Source organism: Macaca nemestrina, chromosome 12 (assembly GCF_043159975.1).
Source record: "Macaca nemestrina isolate mMacNem1 chromosome 12, mMacNem.hap1, whole genome shotgun sequence".
Classification (NCBI taxonomy): Eukaryota; Metazoa; Chordata; class Mammalia; order Primates; family Cercopithecidae; genus Macaca; species Macaca nemestrina.
Genome location: NC_092136.1, coordinates 130316757 through 130332063, shown reverse-complemented (window position 1 = coordinate 130332063; position 15307 = coordinate 130316757). Strand labels below are relative to the sequence as shown.

At 41.4% G+C, this 15307-nt stretch overlaps 1 protein-coding gene across 2 annotated transcripts in view; it reads left to right on the top strand.

Moving 5' to 3' along the window:
- LOC105476183 (sorting nexin 19) overlaps positions 1–15307 on the top strand; it is a 40728-nt gene that overhangs the window by 11921 nt on the left and 13500 nt on the right. The window contains exons 8-9 of one of the 2 annotated variants that reach the window (XM_071075846.1): positions 1480–1609; positions 3021–7551. In XM_071075846.1, coding sequence (XP_070931947.1) covers positions 1480–1609; positions 3021–3090 — 200 coding nt within the window. In that variant the 3' untranslated portion in view covers positions 3091–7551. Of the gene's footprint in view, positions 1–1479; positions 1610–3020; positions 7552–15307 lie in introns of those variants that run through there. The other variant, XM_011731861.2, reaches the window with a different exon arrangement.

Below are 15307 nucleotides of genomic sequence, written 5' to 3'. Positions count from 1 at the left end.
ATATGACAGTGAAAGCATCAGAGAACTCTGAGAGACCGTAAAGATGGCGGGGGGGTGGAGGCAGTGGGGTAAGAATATCATTCTAGGCAAAGTCCAGCCTGTACATGTTGAACATAGTATCTCTAGAGGGATGATTTAGGCCTGAAACCCTTCTTCTATCTCTGAGAGACTCAAAATGCTCATATGATTAAAAAAAAAAAAAAAAAATCCGTCATTTTCTTTAAGAGAACTGGCTTGGTGGTACCTTGTTTGCTTTCTTATTTTTCACTGCTATAACTAATTGTTACCACATGGTGGCAGCTCCAGGCAAATGCAAAACCTGAGAGAATCATACAATTGAGGACTAGGGCTCAGGATGATGCTGTCTCACAAGGAATGCAATATCCCATCTTTGAGAAGATGATTAGAAATCAAACAACATGTCAGCTCCCAATCTTGGCAATACAAACAGAAAAGAAAATATATATTATATGGGGTTAAGAGGGAAGTATGATTCAGTTCTAGTAGATCTGTCCAAATCAGAAGTCATTCGTGTTGAAGGAGAGCTGGGGCAAGGTGACCCAGAGAATACCCATTGGTCCTACACTAACAAAGTCCTTGTTGATACTACTTATAATATTAATCACAGCAGTAGCACCAGATATCTCAGATTCATTCTGTAACATCACATACTTGGAGACAAATCAGAAGTGACATTGGAACCCCAGGACAGGTTTAAACAACACATGCTTCCTTCCACAAAATACATTTGTTCAGGAAACCTTAGTTTAGCATGGGTATAAGCTCATGTGTGGCCCTTCCAGTCTTTGAAACAGGAAGAATGTAGTAATTGTTATGGCATTTTACCAGAGGTGTGGTGTTCTTCCTAGAACCAAATGTTATCTCAAAATCAGGCTGAAGCCTCCTGAATCCTAACCCTACAGCTCTGTGTAATGGAGGTTTTTCAGGAAAGTGAATGCCAAATCTTTCCCCACTTCTGCCCCTGGTGTTTCCATAATGCTTTGTGGGGGTGAGTGGAATGCAAGGTTGGAAAGAGAGGAGGCCTTGCCAGTTGCACTTAGTCACTAGTTGTGAGCTTTTATTTGGAACAGAAAGTATTCAGCATCCTGGGGAAATATAGAAGAAATAGAAACTAAGTAGGCAAAATAAGTGCGTGTGTGTGTGTGTGTATATATATATATATATACGTGTGTGTATATATATGATTAGAAGATATATATATATCTTTTAAAAACATAGAAACATTCATTAGGTAACAATATCAGAAACATTAATTAAAAATGTGAAGAAATGCTGAGCCTGTCACTGAGCCTTCTAGATAAGAGTTAAACATCTCTTGATTTGAGTGGAGAGGGATTGCAGAAATACCAGATGATCGGCATGAAGGTAGAGAGACACAGGTGCCACCCAGTACCTTGAAAGATGTTCCTCAAGTATGGGTCTCTTCTGAGTTACTCTTGATGCCATTTTATCCCTCAGGAACAGAGACAGAGTTAGCTGACACAGCCCTAGATCTGCTCCTCTTGCTACTAACAGAACAGTGGAAATGGCTGTGTACCGAAAACATGCAGAAGTTTCTTCGTCTTATCTTTGGGACCCTAGTTCAAAGGTAAGACTGCTGAATTCTCCCTCAAATCAGAATCTCAAATTGCAGAAAAGGTGGATGCGATGCTGAATAGTGTCCAGGGAATCTGCAGTCGTAAGAGAAGATAGATTCTCTGTTACAGGGGTTACAGGAATCAAAAATGCCTTGAGAGTATCAGAAAGCTTTTATTAACTACCTAGTTGTCTACAATTTGAAAGTATCCAGTTCTGTAAGACTTCTGGCATAGTGTACTGAGTTGCAGACACTGTGTGTGATCCTAAAATACTTAGCTGAACTCGTCCTCCTCTCAATTTTCCACCCAGTTTTATCCTCCAGCCCCGCACCTTTCACTTGGTTATGGTGGACATTTGTCTTAACTGACATTATGTCACCAGTGTGATGATAAACAGTGGGAAAGAAAAGGAGAAAACATCAGTGCTCTTGAAATAAAGATTGTTTTCTCTGAGAGGGGCATAAATATTCACAGCTGAAGTACTTACTGACACAGGATGGTAAAGAATAGAGGGAAATTTGGATTTGCAAGTTGGCTTTTCTAATCCAGGCTTTGTAATCCTCACACCATTTGATCTCCTGAAAGATTTGTACACAGGTGGAGTTTTTAGCTGCTGACTTTCTAACTGTGGAACTGATGTAAGCTTTGCTAATCTGAAGTAGGCCAGAAACACTCTCTCTGAGCGAGGCAGACACACGTAGTGCTTGGGTTTTGGCTACTCTTGTTTTGAACTCCCTCTTATGAGACATCCTGGCACATCCCAAAGTAAGAGGAAGCCAAATGCTGACCTTCTCTTAGCATGAGGCTCATGGTAACAGGTCACTCAAAAAATATATCCTTATAAAAAAAAATTATGTGTCTATTCTTTACCAAGTTGAAAAGTTATTAACAGCAAGCAATTAAATCCCCCTTTTCTAAGTTGCATAGGATCAGGGAGGTTTAATAAACTTGAATCATAAAGAGGCCAAGTGAAAGAAGATGATGCACATCTATATTTGCTAAGTGCTTATGTATGCCAGCACCCAATCTCCATTTACATGTATTTTTTTATAGTGGTCAAGTGAGGTAGGTAGCCCCATTTTACAGAATGAGAAAATAGAGCTTGGCAAAGTCAACTCACACACCCAAGGTCATCATTAGTAGCACACTTAGAATTTTAAGCCAGATTTGTACAACTTCAACCCCAGTGTGCTTTTTTCATGTATCTTGTAGCCTTAAGACTGATCTCCAAGTGAAACCTGCATATAAAATGCTGACTGGTCTTTGTCCCTTTACGCTTTTCCCCTTGTACCTGCTCAATATTCAGCTCTGCCACTAGAGTGCCTTTTTCTGAAAAACAAATCTGAACATATATTCTGCACTTAGAATCTTTCAGTAGTATCCTATTCCCTACCAAAGTGGTTTTTCCAGTATGTGTCCTAGGGTGCTAGGGTTCTGCAGAAGTGCTTCGGAAGCTAACTTAGAAGCTAAGGGAAAACTGAGTGGACCATGACCCAACCACAGAAGCTCCACTTCGATCAGTTTCATATACTGGGGATCTAGGTAAGGCTTTGTTTGGAAAAGGGCTCCACTCTGTTTAAAGTATGCACTTACTTCTTTATTTATATTAAATTTATATTAAAATTCCACCTCCTTTCTTACTTGGCATGATCTGGTTTCAGTCTTATTTTTCATTTTCCACCATGTAAACTGTCCATCATTGCCTAAATATTCTGTGGTCTTTTACCCCCAGGCCTTTGCTCATCTTCCTGTATCTGACTTCGAATGGTCTTTCTCTACCTATTCTTTCCCTGTTCCTTCCATGTGTTCCTAACTTTCCCTCTTCTTGTCTGCTTGGCCTACTGCAAAACATTTTTCATATATTCAGCATAAAATGTCATTTATTCTGTGAAACCTTCTGTAGCATCTGCTCTCTTTCTCCCAGAATTAAGGAGTCCTCTTCCCTAACTCGCAAAGTTTTGATAATAGTGCTTATCACAGTGTGTTATATAAATGATCTGCTTTTCCTACACTAGTGGTTGTCAACTGGGGGACACTTTTGTCCCCCAGGGGACATTTGCCAGTATCGGGAGATATTTTTGGTTGTCACAACTGGGAAGGGGATGTGGGATGCCTACTGACATCTAGTGGGTGTAGGCCAGGCGCGCTGCCAGACATCCTTCAGCTACACAGGGCAGTCTACCGTGCCAAACGAATTATCCTGCCCAAAATGTCAGTATTACTGAGCTTGAGAAACCCTGTGTAGACTATTAGTTCTTTAAGGACCAGAACTAGCTTTGTGTCCCCAGCAGCTTATACAGGGCCTGGACATAGTAGGTACTCATTAAATATTTAATAAAGAAATAAACATTTCCCTTCCCAGTACCTTTACACTTGAAAGTATAGTCTCTTTAGTTGTATTCTGTCACCTCTGTATGTCACTAATTAGGCCTTCATTTTTCTTCTTCTTTTGGATTTCCCTTTGTTAATCTCTAAGTGGTTTAAAGAAAAAAAAAAAAAAAAGAGAGAAGATCCCAAAACTAGCTAGTATGTGATCATTAATGACCCCTTCTCCTTGAGGTCATTTACATGACAAATTGGTTTCAGAACACAAGAAATTATTCAGTATGAGGATGAAAGTATAGATGAGTTAGGAGAAATTCAAAGAAGATTGAGATCCATACATAAAAGAGGTAGGAAAAAGTTTACCTGAAGTTTGAATAACTCAGAATATTCAAGGGCTTGGGCTAGTCCACATAGAGGAGAGATACCTATATTCTGGGAGTTAGAGAATGATCACAGAAATACTATTTCATGTAGCCAGGGTCCTGGGAGATCTAAGGCAGAAAAGTTAAATACGAAGGAAGCAAGCTCCAGGTGCATGGCAGACATGGAAAAGACAGGGCTCATTTTAGAGTTCAGAGCAGAGACTGTGAGACTTCTTTCTTTTTCATTTTTCATATATTGAGGATAAAATGTCAATATATGAAATACCAGTGAGATGAGATTTCATTCTGTCGCCAAGGTGGAGTGCAGTGGCACTGCAATCGTAGCTCACTGGGCTCACTCCTCCTGGGCTGAAGCCATCCTCCCACCTCAGCCTCCCAGGTAGCTAGGACTACAGGCACCACCCCCATACTTGGCTAATTATTTTAAGTTTTCGGTTGAGACTATGTTGCCCAGGCAGGTTCCTCATCTTTCCATTCCTATCCCTGACACTCCCCAACTACAACCACAACTCCAGTTAGCTGGGTAAAGTCTGGTGAATGAAGACTAGCAAAACCCAAGTGTAGTTCATGCCATAAAGGAAATCAGGGAGAGGGCTTACAGCTGAATTTCCCTTGACTTTCTCCTCTTTTCACATTCGGAGTTTTTGGTTTTTTGTTTTGTCTTATTCTATTTTATGGAAAAGCATCACTATTGTGATGGGAAAAGTGGGAGAACTCTGAATATATTTGGTGAATTTGAATGAAGCCACTGAATATTGTGCAAGAACAGAATTTTGCAGCTACTTTTGAAAAACGTGTAACTGTGGCCTATTATCTTTGTTCATCATACATATTTCTGGGTGAAGATGTTTTATACATGTTCAGTTATCTCATATCCCTTCCTGTCAACAAGTTCTTACTTATATCTAAGTATCCAACTTTATCTGTAACCCATTTGGTTTTGTATTAGCTGCAATGAAAATAGGACCACATCTGGTTAGCAGTCTCCTCACCCAAGCTTCCACAGACTAGAATTAAATGAAGAATCTCATACTTCTCTGTTTGAAGCCAATCATGTATCCCTACAAATCATTTTTGCCATCTTTTTAATGACATTTTTGGCCCTCTTCTGAAGTACCTTATAGCTGATTTCACAGTTTTCCTGAAGCCTCCTTAAGATAGGAAGCTAGAAGTCATGGTATCTAAAGAAAGAACCAGTTCTTCCACCAGAGCTTCCAAAGATCTGGCATCAGTGGCCCATGGTCTCACACCTGCAAGCGCCCTGTGCATTGTAGACATGGGACTAACTCATTTTAGCTTTCAGAGTGTACACATTGATAATCTCATCAGCATCAGCGTATTTACTGTCCAGCAAATATTTATCGAGAGTTTACTTAGTGCAAATACTGTACTGAACACTACATGCACATGCTGTTCAAAAGCCACAGTTACTTTTGTACCAACCTCATATTTAATTCCTCCAAAAGTCCTGCAAAAGAGGTATTATGACCCTCATTTTAAAGACGAGGAAACTAAAGCTTATAAAGAATGTGGGTTATCTAATCAAAATCACAGGGTTAATAAATATCACAGGCAGAATTTGAACCCAGGTTTTTCTGATTTATAGCTGTGATGATTGTCTAAATTTCAGGATCAGATCTTTGCCCTGCAATTCAGCAGGATAAAAGCCAACCCAAAAATCTTTGTCTCCAAGTACTGGAGATTATCAGGCAGTTTGTAGAATCCAAACTGCATCTCCGTATCTACACACTTGCATCTAACATAAGGGCACTGCTGCAGTCCAAAGGCAGCCCATGTTACTGTCCCCAGGACAGTTGCAGGTTTTAATTTTTAAAAGTGGTGTATGCATTGCTACATGCTTCAGCTTTATTTGCTTTGGTAAGCCAGTGTGCTGGAAACTTAACATCTCCAGAGCTGCAGCACCTCTTCACTGCATCCCCTGCCTCTCCCACAAGAGGCATGATATGAGGTCCCGTTGTCTTCCATCTCCATGACTGCTGCCTAGGAGGCTACATCTTTGCCCTCCCTGAAACCATAGATAGCTGAGCCACATGCTTTTGCAGGGTACTTGGGTTGTCTTCCTTTAAGTTCCGTGCTTAAAAGAGCAGGATAATTGGTGTTGGTGCCACAGGTGGTACTGCCACTTCTCTAGTTATTTGGAACACACTGCAGTTTGACCATTAGGGATGCTAAAGTCACCAGATTTGAGTGCATCTCCTCCTTAAAATGTCCTCATTTTCCAGCCTCCAGTATTATTATCCCCAAGCAGGCAAGTTTATTTCCTCTGCTTCCAACTTTGTGTACCCTCCTTGCATCTTCAAAAGACCTATATACATTACTGCCTTGGACACCATAGACTTCTGTCAAATTATAAGCACACTCTATCCTGCAAAGGGAAAAAAAAACAAAAACCCAGAGTAAGTTCGACCTCATAACCCCTCCTTCTAAGCCAAAGTTGGAAGAGCTCTGATCTGAGCCAGGCTTGTAAATCTCCCTTGATTGTTGATGATGTGGAGAGAAGTGGGAGGGGAGCTGAAGAGAAGTTAGATGCCCAAAAAAGGCATTGTTAAGTCAAAGGGAAGTCTTGCATGCATGTGCGCCTAACCTCTTGTGTCAGCTTCTGTGCTGGGAACATCCAATTATGTAACAAGAAGCACTCCTTATTTGGAATGAGAGACAAAGGGAGGGGAAGGGGAGAGCGGGTGGCAGTCTGAGCCAAGGAGCAAATCCGCCTTGTGCAAACTCTGCTCATGCCCGAAAACAGAAGAAACTTGTAAATATCTCTACAAACATCAGAATCAGATTCAGCAAATTGGGCAAGTCCTCAGAGCTAGACTGGGTTGGAGGGAAAGAGGAAAGATATACTGTGCTCCATTGATGTTAGGGCGTTTGGGGCAGGAAGATCCAGCCAAGGTAAGGGGTAGGATTGGTGTGGAGCCCTGATGGAGAGTGAAGGAATGAGAAGAAGCTGGACCAGCGCCCTGCCTGGACACCCAGAGTAATGCCACGATAAAAATAGGAACCACGCCAGCAACAGAATGCGTGAATGCCACGTCCATGGCGCTGCCCTCCCCATGGCCCCGACGATGGCATCTGACCTGTGTCAAAAGGGCAGCAGACACATTCCTGGCATCTGCGTCAGGATTTCTCAGTTAAAGATGGAGTGTATGTGTGTGTGTGTCTAAGATAGAGACAGAGAGTGTGAGTGTTTGGGGCATGTGGGAATGGAATGGCTTGGCAGAAAGCGGGGGGGGAGGGTTCTGGCAGAGGGGAGTGTAAAGTGTGTAAAGTTAGGAAGTATACAGAGAGGAAGAAGAAAAGAAAGGATGTGCAGGTTTAAGGGTCCAACAAGCAGGGGACCCAGGAGAAACTTGATGGCAAGCTCTGGACCTTACACCAGACCTTGGAATCACTTTCTTAGAGAAGATGTTGCTCTATAAACCATCTCCTAGAAAAGGTCAGGAGAGTTGTGGCAGAGTCTGGGAGAACTGGAGAGTGCTGTGCTGCAAGGCACAACGTCCATCTCCCTTAAGGACAGTTGGGAAAAGTTGACCATGAACCCTCTTGCTTCCACTATTCTCTTAGGATGCTCCAGAATCAAGGTGCTTTCTGAGTGGAACTCTGCTTCCAGGGCCTCCTTCTTGGTTGGGCATGTCTAAGTAGCAGGTGGATTACAGTTCTTTGTGACATTGGTTATTTCTTAAGAGAACCTCCAGGTCTGCCACCAAAAGGGCACAAGTAATTGCAATGGGAAAGGAACTGACGTTTATTACAATGTTAATACCAGGAAAGCAGCTATGTACTGTTTGTATTAATGTTCAGTTCTATGAGACAGACATATAGTTCTACATTTTATAAGTGAAGAAAATTACATTCAGGTAAAATAACGTTCCCAAAATCATAAAAGTCGTTAACAACCACACCTTAAGATTTCACTTAAGTCATCCTAGCCTCAGAGCTCATGTGTTTCCCACTGCTCTGCCCTGCCTCCCCTCCATGCAAGCTTCCCCACAAAGCAGTGTTCATTAGAGCTGGGTTCACCTGAAAGTTCCCTTGCCTTACTCCCATCTCGCCTCTCTTGCTTTCTATCCGGCTGGTTTCAGGGACACATGCATCTGATGGTAGCATATAAATTATTTTTGTCTGCATATTCTGATTTTATTTTTAAAGTACTTCTGAGCCAGAGATTGTCTCTTAGGTATCTCTATTTACATCCTATTCACAATCAGGAAAAGATTATTAACTCAGAGTTTCTCAGGAAACATAGATTACAATTTTTTCCTTTGCTGTGTAACTTTTTCTTCCAGTTCAGCTCTGGTGCCTGGCTGTGTCTTATACCCGATCTCTTCCTATGCACAGCTTTTCTAGAAATACGCACACTTTTGCAAGACCCCCAAATACAAAATTAACTCAAGCTAAGTCTTCAGAATTCTCAGTTATTTTCTGGCTCTCTAATCATTGGCTTGGGCTGTTTTTAGAGGTGCTGAAATTAATTGTTCTCATTGATGACTTTGCTCAGATTGTATTGTGGCTCCTTGGGAAGGAGTGCTGCTTGTCCCAGGCCTCTTTCATTAGGCCATGCCAAAGGGAAGCTCTTGACTGCTGTAGACTGGGTCAGGATGGGCCCTAGCAGTTTCCCCTGTCACATGAGTGGTCTGCCTGTCGTATTTCTTGGGTGTCGCTTATTCTACACCCATCTTAGGATAAAGACATCATGCCTTCCCTGTCACATAGTGACAGTCTCTACTGGAATGTATCTTTGAGATTGTAGCAGGTGGATGGCAGCTGACAGCCGTGTGCTTGTGCATTGTGTTTGCATTTCTGTGTGTGTGCTCTTGAAGTCTCGTATACTCAAATAGAGGTACAAAATTGCTCATTGTAAAAGTTAACAAAAAACAAATATCATGAGGTATTTAAACCTCAGAGCCTTTTTTTCGAAGTCGGGTTCTTGGTGTCTCTTGCCCATCTGTGACTGCACCAGGAGCCTAAGATTTTGACATTTTGATGACAGCTTTAGAATGTATGTCAGCATCCTGAGGGCAGGGACTGTGTCTTATTTACCATCATATCTTCAACACCCAGCCCCATACATAGAAGGCACTTAATAAATTTGTGTCAAATAAATGAACACAGAAGATCACACATCGTTCTACTGGAGGCAGTCCCTCTGCTTTTCACTATTAAGAATCTTAAGAGTTCGTCAATAGTGCTGGGGGACCAGAAGCAAAATGGAAACTGAATCTTTCATTCCCTCCACACAGGGCATACCCTGCTCTTCAATTAGTTGGGGAATTCTGATTCCCAGAGCCATGGTACAGCCTAAGCAAAGAGGTTTGGGGGCCCTTCAGGCCATCTCCCATTCTAATGGCTCTCTCCTTTCCAAAGAGTACGGCGCCCCTCCCCAACCTGGGCCTCCCAGTATGAAGCCCCACCAAGCCTGCCCTCTCTGGAAGCATCTCCTGCCGTTGTGCCTTCTCCACCTCTTTCCTTCCACATGGAAAGCAAGAACATGGACTTTGAAGTCAGAACTGAATTCAGATCTTGCTTTGAGGCTATGTGACTTAGAACACACCACCCAACCACCTTTGCCTGTTACTGTCCAAATGGGAATCATAGCCTAGTGCATGCAGTTTTTTGGGGGTGTAAGAGAGAATGTAGAGATAAATGTTCGGGAGGCTTTATAGAGGAAGGTATAACAAAGCTAGATCTTGTGAGATAGGTGTCGTTTAGACTGGTTTAGACTAAATAATATTCTATACACTAAGACATTTTTAAAGCAAGTGGAGGGGCATTATTTCGACTTTCAAATAAAAAGTAATCTGGAATATTTTTAGCCAGCTTCTTTCTGAATGTGTGTTGCTTTTGTTGTTTCAAGTAGGTGACAAAAAGCCTACCTAACTCCTGCTGCATGTCATGGGTACAGGAATTCTCCCTCTGGGCACCAGGTGGCGCTGCAGGTTAAACAATACCATTCACTGTCCTTTGAGGAAGACCTGTTTGTTTTGCAGTTACAGGTCCCCTGCCCTGATGTTCATACAGCAGTATTGAAGCCATTCCCTGGCTTGCTCCATGATTTAGAGGCCACTTATCTGCCTGCTCCTTAGCGCCAGTGACTTTTAGATAAGCCCTGTTTCTTTCATCTTTCACCCTTCTTCCTTCTGCTCTAATGTGTCTTCAGCATGTGCTTGCTTCTCTGAGCGGTGTGGATGACCAGAAGTTGCCCCTTTGAGTGGATCCCACCATTAAAAATTCAATGTTGAAGCTGATTCATTCAGAACAGAGTGAGCAGAACAGAGTCTGTGGTGATGAGACCAGCTAGACATCTGAATTGAAAGAATTTTGTCAATATTCTCTATAAACTACTTGGACCTATATTCAGGGTCTCTTGTGATCCTAAAATCTTATACATTATGTATTCACTAAGGTGGAGATTGTCAGTGCTGAATAGCCCTGATATTAGGATCTTATCAACCTGTTACATATTCAAGGACGTTTCCTATTGCTTTAGGCCATGGATGGAGACTGTTTGACTCTCTCCCATTAATTTGGTTTTGGAGAAGCAACCATATGTTAATGCTTACTTTTGATCTTTACCTCTGTCCTTGCAGGCTTTTCCAAGTGCCCTTTGGAGAAGCAGAGCTATTTGGTACTGGAGCAGGGAGACAGTTGGATTAATTGGTGGAAAATATACTTTAGCTCTAATATAATGCTGGCCCTGATTTCTCGGGGGGAATTCAGCCTTCTTGGGAGGGAGGCTGGTGTGCAAATGCAGCATCAAGATGAGTTTCTCAACACCCACCTCCTCTCTCCCCCAGGTTTCCTTTTTGTTGTTTTTCCAGTTTTATTTATTACTCCTCTGTGTTTTCTGCCCATAGTCAGTGCTCCCAAAGTTCTTATTCTGTGGAGATTCTGGAGTTACCACTTCGGTGTCCCTACATCCTTCATATCAGGATAGATGGCCTTCTACTTGGAAAGGTTTTACAATTCAGGCTGTAGACAGGAAACTGGAAATACTGTTGGGGAGCTCTTCTACACCAAGGTGATGGTGTTAATGATAGTCACTTTCCTTCTCCTCTACACCCCCTCAGTGTTTTTTCTCTGTTTATCTTGGGCATCTGCTTCTCATATGTATTCTTTATTCTCCTCAAGGCTGGTCTTTTCCAGCCTCCTGTGGCCATTTTCACAGCATAATTTGAAGTCCTACAATGTCTGCTGATTTAAATAAATCCCTAATAATTTTCTTCCAAATCATGGCTGAGCACACTCTAAATCTGTTATCTGTAATATTTATGGAAATTTGGAGGTCAGCCCCTTCTGCGAGCACATAATTACTTATCACTTCTGCCTCCTCCAACCGTTCCCTTCCCATCCTCCTTTCCTGTGGTGGGAGTTCTATGTGCGGAGCAGAACAGGGAGATCTCCCTGTGAGGTAAAGCCCCCATGAACAATAGGAGCTCTGGTTGTCAAGACGACCACTAAATTACTGCCTTCTTCCCTCTTTTGTGTCTTGCCTTTCTTCCTGGTGCTTCAGCACTAAGGGTTTTGGTCCCTCTCCCTGCCCTTTCCCCTCCACGGACTCAATTTTCTTCTGAATGGGTGGCCATTTTAATTACCTTCCCCCTTCCCCACCCCACCTCTCTGCCCTTGCCCTTGCTGCTGAGAAAGGCAGGGTCAGGATGACTACCTGGGGACTGAGAATGAGCCAGGCTTGCTGTTCACACGGGGACAAGGAAAGAAGAGACAGAGACATTTTGGATCCTGTAGTCTCTGCAGTGAAAGTTTTATTGTTTAGTATATAGAGGTCTGGTTGTCGCAAGGATTCAGAGATAGAGTTTTCATATTATCCAAAACCCCCTGGGGCCTCTTCCCAATTTTCTTAACCACTCAGTACCAAATGCTTTACCGGTTTCAGTATTTACTTCCCTGAGCCTGCCAGGAGAATAAGCTTTACAGGGAGAAAACTGAGGCACGAAATGCAAAACTTACTCCAGATCCAGCTGTCATTAGTTCCCTGGACCTGGTTGAATTTTTAAAGAAGGTCTAAAGGAGTCTTTTTCTCTTTTACATGTGCAAACGCACAAGCACTTTAGAAATGCTTTTTATTTTTCTTATTTCATCTTGATGATAACTTTGTGAAAAAGGCAAGGCAAGAATTTGCCCATTTTATAATGAAGGAAACCAGAGCTCAGAGAGTTCGTTAAACTTTTATGTGGTTAAGCCAGGTTCAAACCTGTCTGTAGCTTTTCAGTGTTATTTTTAAAGTCTGTCAGTCCTGATTTTCTCAGAACTGGATTATAGTAAGTCAATAGCAACATAGTATGAGGCCAAAAAAAGGTTGACTTGAAAGACTTTAGAGGCACACTAGATGTGTGTATAGAAAACTTTCAGATTGACTGGGCACGGTGGCTTATTGCCTGTAATCCCAGCACTTTGGGAGGCCAAGGTGGGCAGATCATTTGAGGTCAGGAGTTTGAGACCAACCTGACCAACATGGTGAAACCCCGTCTCTACTAAAAATACAAAAAAAATTTGCCGGGCATGGTGGCGCATGCCCTTAGTCCCAGCTACTTGGGAGGCTGAGGCATGAGAATCGCTTGAACCCAGGAGGTAGAGATTTTAGTGAGCCAAGATTGTGCCACTGCACTCCAGCCTGGACAACAGAATGAGACTGTCTCCAAAAAAAAAAAAAGAAAGAAAGAAAAGAAAACTTTCAGACTGAAATCTTAAACATGTCACAATACTCAAATATAGAAGAGATTTTTGGAGCTTTCCCTTTCCTATCAGTCTTATTTACCCTAAAAATACACAATCCCCAAGTGTCTTTTTCTCCTTCTGCATTTGTTAGAAAGGTAACCTGAGCTTTGCTTTTGGTCTTTCCTCCCCCATTCGGCTACCTTCCTCTCTTCTTACTAGTTTCAGATAATGGGGGCATCAATTTGATGCTGCTCCATCCATCAGAGGCACTTCCCAAAATACAAGTGTGACTCATAGTCCTCATAAACCCCCTTCGCTTTGGTTTGACTTTCAATCCCTTCTATCTTCTGGGCCTATTTCCCAGGAAAACTGACCAAACATAGGCTACTGGCAGCTGTCTCTCTCCTCCAGGATTTATAGTGTGAGATAAGAAGCATGGCTGACCCACTCCCTTGCCATCCAGCTCTCTTCCCTTCCAGAGGAATGCATAGCCAGATGTGAATGCCCATTTCATGGATTACTTAGTTCTAGATCACCTGACTTGTTACCTAGCATACCCCTTACAACATCAGCTCTATCACTGGTGTATTGGCCCACAGTTTAATTTTATTATTAGCCTAAACAAAAGATTATTAGGAAAGCAAATCTGCCAGATGTGTATATAAACACTTATGGGATGCCACATACAAAGGATTTTTATATTGTCCATGATTTTTAAAAATCTATCGTTGTCTTCCTCCGTAAGCATGAATAATTAAGAGCTCAGTGTTTTTGCTGTTTTAAGTATTGGGATGTGTGCTTTCTGCAGAACCTATTTTGAACAGTGTGCCATGCTTTAAGACTAGTGTTTGTCCCGTATACAGCATGAATTCACTCAGTAACCAATATTTATTGATTGCCTTCTCTGTGGCAGGCACTTTGTTAAGTGATCAAAATACAGAAAAAGACCCAAAACCCCTACCATAGGAAGTTTAATATCAATTGGAGGTGCAAACTTATAAATAGGAGTTGCAGTATAAAATCAGTGCTTTGAAAATAACTCTATATGTGATTCTGAGAAGGGATTTATCGATTATGAGAGGTCCAGAGAAGGCTTATAGTAGATGACATCAGAGATGAGATTTAAGGAATGAGGGGAGTTGCCAGCAGACAGTGAGAGAGAGAGAGACAGCATTCAAGGCAGAGCGGTAAAACAATATAGTGTATTTGTGGTACTCAAAGAAGTTGAGTATGATTGATTAGGAATATATGATATGCAAGAATAATGGCTGATAATAACGGTGAAGAGTTTAATGGGAGTCTGCTCATTCAGAGTCCTGTGAGTCATTCCAAGAACAAAACATTTGTCACTCATTTGATAGGAAACAATTTACAAAACATAAACAGATGATGACATGAGCAAATCTGCAATTGAGAACAATTAGTTAAATAGTGCTGTGGAGGAATAATTAATTGAAGGGGCCAAAGTTAGAAAGACAAATTAGGAAGGGGTTTCATTGATAGAAAAGGTGATGAGGCATTCAACTAAGATCATTGCTATAGAGATGGTAAAGGGGTAATAGATTCATGAGATATTAAGGAGGTAGGATCACCTATATTTAGTGACTATTTAAAGTTGAGAAAAAGAGAAATCAAGAATGACTCACACATAATTTTCTGCCTTGCAGACTGAGAAGATAACTAAAAAGATGCGGTAATATCTTTCTGAACAGCATATCTGGGTTGTGGTTAAAATCCTATTGCTTACTAAAGTGATAGATTAGTATCTACTCTGATTTATATAAAAATAAATGATGACACCCGAAGAAGCCTATACTGTATTTCTAATAATTTTGAGATTCTTTTTAATAGAAAACTTAAGGCCCGGATTATATTTTCAACTTTTTTTCTATCTGTAAGTTTCTTTAGAAGAAAAAAGAAAACATGGAATGAGTAGCTAACTATGTAGCTGGTACCAAGGCAAGGTTTTTAAATTTTCTGTGCCATGACATGATTATTCACATGGTGGACTTTTGACTACAGACAGAATACAACTCAAAAACAGCAGAAAGAATGTATTTGTCAGCAGACCATCAACCCAGTGAAAAGTAAGACATTGACAAAAAAATTCAGATAAAGTTAAAACTGGATATTGTGAAAAACAGCTGATAAAGGAAAGCAGAGATAGATGAGAGGTACTGGAATTCATAGGAGCATAACAGAATGAGATAAAAACTGTTTTACGTGCTGTAAGAACAGATTAACTTAAAATTCACATCAGAAGGTATCACTGAAAGTTTTGCAACGGGATTGATTCATTCAGTAAAT